Consider the following 9,826-nt stretch of genomic DNA (forward strand, 5'->3'; position numbering starts at 1 on the left):
GCTATAATTAGACTTATTTTATTTAGGCCTGTATTAAATATAAGTTAGCAAAACTTAGTAAAGTGTAAAGTAAAGCTTTTCTTTTTTTATTATAAAGTGTTTAAGTAACTTAGGGCTGTTAACTTTTTATTTAGGTCTTTATAAGTTGCTTACAGGAACACTATAAATTAGTCTAAGTTAATAATATCTTTATCTATTAGTAAGTTAATTAAGGCTGTTATGTTATAGTTAAGTTAAAAGTAGGCATATAGTAACTAGAAGCGTTTAGAGGGGAATTAGTCTATGTTTCCTTTAAGTTTATATTAGAGCTTGCGTAGAAAAGAAGATAGGTCTTTCTGTTTTCTGTTAAACAGTAGGGGATTAGGGAGTTAGTTAGATTTTATTACTAGGTTAGAGAGGTTACAGGTTGTAGGCAGCGTTAGGCAGGAGAGAGTTAAGCTATCTCTAGACTTCTAGGTAGACTTTAAGGCTAGTAAGTTCTTAGTTCCTACTACTATAACAAGAGTTAAGGCAGAAATAGACTACTTAATAGCGCAAAGCTGTTCTTTAAAGTCCTTTTAAAAAGCTTTAAAGCTTGCAACGTAGTAGCTTTTTTATAAAGTAAGCGCTTCTTAGAAGGCTTCTTAGCTTGCTCTAATAGCTTAGAGTTATGTAAGTACTAAGCTTATTAAATTAGATTTAGAGGCTATTCTTAGCTAAGGTTTTAACACAACGTAATGTTATAATTATGCACAAGTAAGGTTATAGAGCTTTGTAGAGGTCTAGTTTAATTACTACATAAGGTATTATAGTAGGTACAAGACGTTATGTAAGAAATAGAAAAGTTTAGGAGGAAATTAGTAATTAAATACTTAGCTTAGAAGTCTAAGCGCTTTAAGTATAAATTAAGCCTGTTCTAGGTTTAGTTAGTGTTAAGGCAGTTTATGCTTAAGTTCATGTCTGTGTCGTGTCGTGTTCATGTTAGACGTGCACTGATAATACTCCAGTACGCGTCCAATACGGTTATGTCTGGGATCCGGGGAGGATACCGTGACAGTTATTATGTGTCTATTACCTGTCTAATACTAATTTGCTAAGCATTATGCTATAACTATTCTTTAACGTAAATAACCTACTTTATTGTACTAACTATTGCTCTAAGCAAGCTTTGCTTTTACAGATTATTTATAAACTATCGTAGTATTTTATTATTACCTACACTTCTAACATAAGTAATTCTAAAACTATTTAAAAAGCTTTTATGCTAAGGTGCCTAGCGTTCTGTTATTAAAAGAAAACTATTTTTTTTCTAACATTTATAATATATCTTTAGATCTAAGTTTTCTTTTTATATTTTTTTAAAAATTACAAGGTTTTACAACACTTAATTAAGGCTACTAAAGTTTTTTATAACTACTTTTTAGTACACTTTAAAGTAGTTTTTTAAAAAGTAGTTGCTTTTATATCTTTAGTAGAGTTTATTATTTAATCTTTTTAATATTTTCTTATTTATAAGGCTATATTTAGTAGTAATAGCTTTTATTATTATAGTAGTATTTTTATTCTCCTTCTTCTAAAAGTTTAGGTAATTTTAGTAGAAATGTTCTACTTTTTTATAGTTTAGGTAGGCCTTATTCTCTAGCTATTTGTATTACTTTTTAGTTAAAGACAGCTTATTATGTCTACAGGTTTAGCTTTTCTTTAAAAGAGAGCTTTATATCTATTTTACATAACTAAGGTCTATTAGTTCTTTATTATAATAAAGGGCTTTTTTTTTAGAAATAAATTTAGGTTTTTAAAAAGCTTCTTTATGCTATTTTTCTCTTTTATATTCTCTATGCCTATTATTATAAAGTGTTACTTTTATAATAAATTTTAAAAGTAGTTAGTTTTTTATTATGTGTAAATTTATTTTTTATTATTAGCAGAGCTTGCTCTGCTTATTATATTCGGGTTTGCAGAACGAAAAGTTAAGCAGAATCTCCTCTTTTAGACGCGCTAGTTAGTCAGAATTTCTTTAGATAAACCCTAGTAACGCTATTTCTCTGTCACCTTATGTATTTCTTATATTCTTTTTTAAAAAAAATGTATACATAATATAAGTGCACCTTTCTGTTAATTTGCACGCAGTTTGCTCTAGCGTGCGTTGTGTAAAACATGTTTAAATTATAGTTAGTTGCGTCTGTTCCACCTCTCTAGCCACATCGGTGTGTCGGGGATTAGCATCAGCCACATTGGTGTGTCGGGGATTAGCATCAGCCACATTGGTGTGTCGGGGATTAGCATCAGCCGCATCGGTGTGTCGGGGATTGGCATCAGCCGCATCGGTGTGTCAGGGATTGGCATCGGTGTGTCAGGGTGTTAGATTGAGGCACTGTTTCTAGGCTTCCTGAGATGAATGATGGGTTTTAGATATGATGTATGGGATGATGATTTATTGTATTAATTAATTAATGTTTCTTTTTCTTTTTGTCTGCTCTGCTCGTGTTGCTCGGCTTTGTTTTTCTGGTCTGAGTCCCTCGCGCACTAGCCCTATGCGCGACCAGCTGCAACATGCTGCAATTTGTTGCAAAATGCTGTAACATGCTGCAAGTTGTTGCAAAATGCTGCAACATGCTGCAATTTGTTGCAAAATGCTGCAACATACTGTTCGAGCTTATTGCTCGTACTATGTATCAGCTTTCGTCAAGCGTTCCTCCTGTCTTGACAGTAGGTGCGCATATCTGACACATGGATTGGCAACTGCTTACACACCTGAGTTGCTCACTTTTGCTAAGACCACACCACAACAAACTTTATTATGGCCTATAACAACCTTCTCTAGCACTATAGAGTACAGTACAGCCTATAATATTATTTAGATACTACTTCTACTTCTTGCTTACACGTTTGCGCGTTATGCCTAGTCTAATTGCGCTGTCCGCAGCGCCTTTAGGATTGCTTACCTACTTTAGCTTGCACCTGCTTCTTTGCCTTCTTCCTGTCACTGCGCGCCCTAACCTCCTTTAGAGCTGTTAAGCACAGGCCTTTCTAAATATAGCTGCCTTATTAGCTGCTTAAAGCTTAGTAATTTTCTATTATGCTAACACTAGCTTATGCACAATTATTGCTGCCCTTTTTAAGGCTTTTTTTCTAGAGGCATTACCCCCCTAGAACTCTCTCTATACGTAGAGCTACTTGCAACACAACTAATATCTACTAGAGATTGCTGCCTGCTACTGTAATCTACTGTAGTTTGCTGCAATTTGCTATAGGTTGCCGCAATTTGCTGTAGTTTGCTGTAATTTGCTATAGTTTGGTGCAATTTGCTATAGTTTAGTGCAATTTGCTATAGTTTGCCGCAATTTGCTGTAGTTTGCCGCAATTTGCTGTAGTTTGCTGCAATTTGCTGCAATTTAGTAAAAGTATTAAGTATTTATTAAATAACTAAGCTTTATTTACTTAAGTAGTGTCACGGTTATGTTACAGCTATCCAACCCCTGAGTACCCTAAGGGCTTGGCACGGGGTATATAGGCTCCTCGGCCTCCGTACCTCTGCCTCCGACCCTAAGGTTTACTCTCGTTACCCCCCCTATCCTGCATTCCCTCTCTGTGACCTGTGTTTCCTGCTCGATACCTCTTACAAGTAGCACTTTAAAAGCTTACTTTACTAATATTAGTTTTAAAGCTTAAGCTTACTAACTTTTTTTTTTTAGCTACTTTACACTTTTAAGTGCACTACTGTACACTTATAGTCTATTATTTATTTTTGTACAGCTTTGCTTTAGTATTTACTTTGTTAAAGCTAGGGGGATATGTTGCACGTGTCTTATGTAATATTATACCTAGCACTGCACTATTCACTTATTAGGCATAGCTTCTTTCTTGTACATTATATAGTTAGCCTAGAGCTCTATTAAGCTCTTTAGACCTTACAATACACTTGTGCAATCTACTTTGTTTGGATCTTAGTACCTTGTTGATTCGCTTACCATATGACCCCTTCTCAGCTCATGCAAGAGCTTCTGCCTAATGCAATACGTTTCGCGAGGCTGTTCAGTCAACAAAATCAGTACGTGCAGTAATAGATGTGTACAACCCGTCAATTGACTTCGCTTGCATATTCGAGAAGTCCTTTTCGGCCTAAATTCAGACGAACCTAGGAAAACAACCCCTGCATCTGTCTAAACTTTCTCGGAGTTAGCGCGCAAGCTGAATGTGGCGTGGGAACGATGCGTACCGCGCATTGACTATTCAGCCTGATCTACCTCACACGCACCCCGGAACCTTCTCGTAAGCTGCAGATATTACGTTTAGGCGCTGGCACCTACGCCGCACGTTCTCAGTATTCTCACATCAGTCTTACAACTCCGAATCTAACAAGGCTCTCACCTGTAAGTTCGTGATTAGCGACTACAACCATGCTTTAGAAGTAGATTGCTTTAAGACCACTGTGCTAACAAGAGCCCCAAACTCTTTAGAGAACGACAGATCTAAGATTCTAGTGCAAAAACACATAAACATCTAACCACAACTCCGCCAATCGACCAGGGCTTCGCCGAACATGCCTCTAGGAGGCGTAGGTCTATCGACGATATGGACGCAGTTCAGCCCACCTAAGGATAGTGCTCCTATCACGGAAAAGAACATCGCATCACAGATGGGCAAAGTCTTCATAGTCACGGGAGGGAGCAGCGGTATTGGTTTCGAGCTCTCCAGAATCCTATATGCCGCAGGCGCAAAGGTCTACATCCTTTCTCGCACGAAGTCGAATATCGAAACGGCAGTCAAGCGGATAGAAGAAACGTGCATCGGGAGCTCTAAAGATAATCCTGGTTCTTTGCACTTCATTTATATGGATCTTGAAGATCTTGAAAGCGTGCAACATGCAGCAACAATCTTCAGGGAAAAGGAAACAAGGCTCGACGTGCTATACTGTAACGCAGGGCTTGCAGTCGTCCCCGGGAACCCAAAGACAAAGCAAGGCCTTGAACTGCATATTGGTGTCAACAACATAGCTCATGTCCTACTCGAAAGACTGTTACTACCAGTTCTCACCACTACCGCAAAAATGGCCCCAAAAGATAGTGTACGGGTGGTTTGGGCCTCAACTATCCTTCTTGAGCTCGGCGCTCCAAAAGGCGGTATTCCTATCTCTCAGTTAGATAGCCCAGGCAAGAACACAAACCAAAACTATGCTATCTCCAAAACAGCCATGTGGTTTGCCGCCTCCGAACTCAGCAAACGACACGGAAGAGATACTGGAGTGATTAATATCGCAGGCAATCCTGGAACATACCTTACAAATGCTTGGAGAACCACCCCGTCCTACGTATATTATCCTTTCCGTCCACTTATGAGAGATCCAATATTCGGCGCTTATACGTACTTATGGATGGGATTGTCAGATGAGGTCACGATGGAGGACGCAGTGCAGGGAAGGTATGCGATTTGTAATGGGCGGTGGCATCCAGGGCAGAGAGGAGATCTTGTGCTTGCTACTAGAGGAATGGAAGAAGGGGGAACGGGGCAGGCGAAGGAGTATATGGATTGGGTGGAAAGAAAAATTGGAGCCTTTTTGAGAGTTTAGGATCTAAATAAACCTCGTGTATGTTTAGTGAACGTAAAGACAAGTACGTAATGCACTCTTCCACCATAAATCTCGACATTACAGAGGATTATATGCAATGAATGACGTTTAACAATATATAATAGGTGGTATATTGCAACATGAAAAATGATTTACAGACATATCTAATTCACGAAAACTCGTACACCAAGACTCTCCGGGTGAGTACCTGGAGCGACAACATCCCTTGCAACCTGCACATCCATCTCATAGCTCGTCTCAAACAACTCAAACTCAAACCTCCTGACCAGCGAAGCTAAAGCAATCGTGATCGCGGCCTGCGCAAGATTCATACCTAGGCAGTTTCTCGTTCCTTTACCGAAAGCCACCATATAATGTTTCAGTGGCTTCCCGTCTGGTGCTCGAGAATCGCCTATCCAGCGCTCAGGTACAAAAGCGTATGAGTCTGGGTATAGGGTCTCATTATGGTGCATGTGCCAAGTGTCCATCGAAATTTGAGTACCTGGGGGCATAATATAATCGCCGTAGATGATTGAGAGGTGCGAAATGCGCGGGTAACGCGTAATTTGACCACACGCTAGACGAATGGCTATGTTTATTCAGTTAGCTATATACTCTAAGGCAGCAGAATGGAGGGAGGTACCTTCTTCAACGCAAGCAGTGAGATATGGCAGCTGCTTAAGTTGTAGAATTTACAGCGGCTGACTCGAGTCTGGCATTCCGTTTTCAAGCTCCCGGCGCAATTTCTCCTAGATCCGCTGGTCGGAGATGATATGGTAGCAAGCAAGTGTTAAAGTCCACCTAGTGCTCACAATCCCCGCAGCTACCAGCCCCGCCGCCTGATCTATTAATACTTTGTTACTCTTTTCTAATGGCGGCAGGTTAGAATCAAGAATACCGTGCATAACAGTCTTATCAGTCTCACAATTTCCCTCTCGAACATCTTCTTTCGCTTGGTGAATAAGTGTGCTCATGGAGGCTCGGAATTCTTGAAGTCCCTGTGTTGCAGGTTGCACAGAGCTTACCAGTGAATCTGGTAGTGTGTACAAGAGCCGGCCAAGCCACGGAAATTGTGTGCACGGGTACACCATGGCCAAGAAACTTCTAATCTCTCTGGTGAACGGTGACAAGAAGTTCGGATCCTCGAGGTATTTGAAGTCGCGGTTGAAACTGTACTGCGTCGTGACATCACCAACGAAACTTGTGAACACGTTGTTTAGGATCACTGGCTTGTCTTGGCCGGAGAAGTCTTCCACGAGGCGGCGACACATGCGGTCGGCAAGTGTCTGTATCTGCGGTGCGAGTTTCTGTATGCGGCCTTTGGCAACGAAGTGGGCCTGGGAAGTACGGCGCATGCGGTGTAGGTGATGTTCTGAAGTTGAGAAAAGCGCGTTTGGGGAGAAAAAGCGCCATTGAGATATTCTGGTTTTTGCAGTGCTTCGCGACCAGCGTAGAATCTGTCGTAAAATTGAGGGTCGTCGATGTGGCCTTCCCATGGGCTTATGCGTACGATTGGTCCTTGAATATATAATTTAGTTTTCTGACATCTATATGATCGAGCGTATGGAGCCGTTACCATATATTTTGTGAAGTGCCTGGATGTGGAAGAGATACTGGCCACTAAACTTGTGACACAACTTAAAGTATGTTTTATACCAGCCAGTGACTGCAGCTAATTTCGGGCCAGGAATTTTGGACAGTGGGCTTATAAAAATGCGATATATGCATAGTGAGACAGCGTATACTGCAGCGGCAAAAGCTGCCACCAGAACCCAGGCCATTTTCACCCAGCAAACATAAGTGAAGTTTGGAAGAAGGAGATTGAGAAATGACGTATGCTGAGATATGCATTTATCGATGAAAGTAGAAAGTGGCAGTTGACGTTGGCATAGATAGATGCGCAGCTGCTTACAGTTATAGAAGAGTGCACAGTTTAATAAGAAGGTAAGCTGTAAGTCTAATAAGTCTAATAAGCTAAATAAGTTTACTATGCTGCAAACTTAACTAACTTATCTAACTTATTCTTAGCGCTACTATATATGTATATAGTTTTAACCTTAAACAACTTTTAAAAGGTGTGTTTAATATTTAGTTTATTTTTTATATAAACTAAGTAGCATTTAGCTTTTTAAAAAGCTGTAATACTATTTGTATATCTTGCAACATATATACCTCTAATTCTGTCTAACAGGACTGTTTAACCTAGCCTCTATACTGCCGCTATAGGGACAAACTATAATCTAGTCATTCTACCCCACTCTATTAGCCTAATAGCCATTACGTAGGACTGTACACCCTGCTGTTGGCCCCTACTCTCTGTCCTACCACCCTAGGAACAACTTTGACCCGAGTGCTTCCTGAAGCAAGGATTGTAACATAAGTCTAGTAATTTTTAAATATAATCTTGTTTAGAACGCTCTCTTTCTCTTACCTTTACTATTTTCTATAGCAAATAAATCTGCTTTTAAATTTGTTCTATTTGCTTTTTTAAAAGCTTTTACTTCTAAACCTTTAAGGCCTTAGCAGATTATAAAAGCTTCTTCTTTTTCTTCTTTAGCTAGTTTTATGCTATGTTAGAGATAAAAGTATTACACAAATTATTTTTTTTACACACTCTACGCACCTATCTAAGGATAAAGTTAGTATATAGGATAACTCTAATAACTAGTAAGTGTTGTAGAGTTACATCTTTGTCTAATAAAAAGGATTAAAATAAAGGGCAGCGTAAGGATAATAGAATAAATAGAACTATGAAGCTATTTAGTATAAAAAAAATGTTATAGGCGCTTTTTAGTAGATAGGCATCTACCTTATAAACAAACCTTTACTAACATAGTTGTGTAAGCAGAGCAGCAAGGACGCTGCTAGGGAGGAGGGGCAGCGTGTTACAGTCTATAGTTAGACTAACATAACTCTACCTAAGGTGCTCTATAATCTAGCTAGGTTAGAGTAGAGCTTGTTTACAGACTAATTAGAAGATACAGAGGCAGCGCAGCTACCTGTAATTATAAAAGAGTGCATTATCTAATAAGAAGGCAGGCTATAAGTTAAACAAGTTTAATAAGCTAAGTAAGTTTACTATACTATAAACTTAGTAAACTTACATAACTTATTCTTAGCGCTGTTAGACATGTATATAGTTCTAACCTTAAACAACCTTTAGAAGGTGTGTTTAATGTTTAGTTTATTCTTTATATAGACTAAGTAGCATTTAGCTTTTTAAAGAGCTATAATACTATTTATATATCTTGTAACATATATACCTCTAATTCTGTCTAACAGGACTGTTTAGCCTAGCCACTATACTGCTGCTATAGGGACAAACCATAATCTAGTCTCTCTACCCTACTCCATTAGCCTATTAGCCATTACGTAGGACTGTACACCCTGTCGCGCTAAGCATAATATAGGCTATATTAGCATAAACTAGCTTAATATATTTATTAAGTGTTACTTAAAGCTTAAAGTAAAGTTTAAGCATAAGTATAACTATAAAAAAGCTTTTTATAAGAATTTTATAGTAATTTAAAGCTAGTTTAACTTTATAAAGAATATTAAAGCTAAGTATAGTATTTAAAATAATAATATATATAACTTTAATAAAATAAGGTTTATAATAGGCTAGATATCTACTAAAGCAGTTATTACAGGTTTAGAGAGACAAAGACAGCTAAAAGCAGTCTAGCTAGGAAACTAAGAGTAGACAACAGCTATCTAAGGCATTAATACTAAAAAGTAGGCTATTCTACTCTTTATTATCTTTTAGAGTAGCAACTACTTTTTAAACTAGTATAAAAAAGAAAATCTACTTTAGAATTAAGTTATTATAATCTCTAAGCATAGCTAGACTACTAATTAGCTTAGTCTAGACTAGTTAAAGCACTTTAACGCGCATATAAAGAAGTGTACTATTAGCAGCTACTATCTGCTAGTTATTGATAGCTATAAGAGCTACAACTTACTTTATTTTTAGTAATACTATAAAAATAATAAAATTATTACTATTTATATACTTTTTTACTTATTACACCTTTTATAGCTTGTTAGATATGCGCACCTACTGTCAAGACAGGAGGAACGTTTGACGAAAGCTGCTACATAATACGAGCAATAAGCTCGAACAGTATGTTGCTGCAAATTGCTGCATTTTGCAGCATTTTGCAGCATGTTGCAGCAAATTGCAGCATTTTACAGCATGTTGCAGCAAATTGCAGCAAATTGCAGCATGTTACAGCATTTTGCAGCAAATTGCAGCATGTTGCAAGCTGGTCGCGCATA

General features: G+C 38.1%; 2 protein-coding genes across 2 annotated transcripts; one reads left to right on the forward strand and one right to left on the reverse strand.

Moving 5' to 3' along the window:
* The first annotated feature begins 4,270 nt into the window (after positions 1-4,270).
* BDR25DRAFT_300892 (putative steroid dehydrogenase) lies at positions 4,271-5,751 on the forward strand. The gene is made up of 3 exons (XM_033689461.1): positions 4,271-4,352; positions 4,440-5,591; positions 5,674-5,751. The coding sequence occupies exon 2, from the start codon at positions 4,523-4,525 to the stop codon at positions 5,546-5,548; it is 1,026 nt and encodes a 341-aa protein (XP_033552931.1). The 5' UTR covers positions 4,271-4,352; positions 4,440-4,522; the 3' UTR covers positions 5,549-5,591; positions 5,674-5,751.
* BDR25DRAFT_379779 (cytochrome P450) lies at positions 5,713-7,329 on the reverse strand (the record flags this gene model as incomplete). The annotated part of the gene is made up of 4 exons (XM_033697635.1): positions 5,713-6,137; positions 6,192-6,222; positions 6,361-6,920; positions 7,125-7,329. 4 exons carry the CDS (start codon positions 7,327-7,329, stop codon positions 5,713-5,715), a joined length of 1,221 nt encoding a protein of 406 aa, XP_033552932.1.
* Between the last annotated feature and the right edge of the window lie 2,497 nt (positions 7,330-9,826).

This window comes from Lindgomyces ingoldianus (genome assembly GCF_010093535.1).
Source record: "Lindgomyces ingoldianus strain ATCC 200398 unplaced genomic scaffold BDR25scaffold_4, whole genome shotgun sequence".
NCBI lineage: Eukaryota > Fungi > Ascomycota > Dothideomycetes > Pleosporales > Lindgomycetaceae > Lindgomyces > Lindgomyces ingoldianus.

What these genes read in the sequence shown, in the direction of transcription:
- BDR25DRAFT_300892 (XM_033689461.1), top strand. Translation starts at nt 4,523, where the DNA reads ATGCCTCTAGGAGGCGTAGGTCTATCGACGATATGGACGCAGTTCAGC.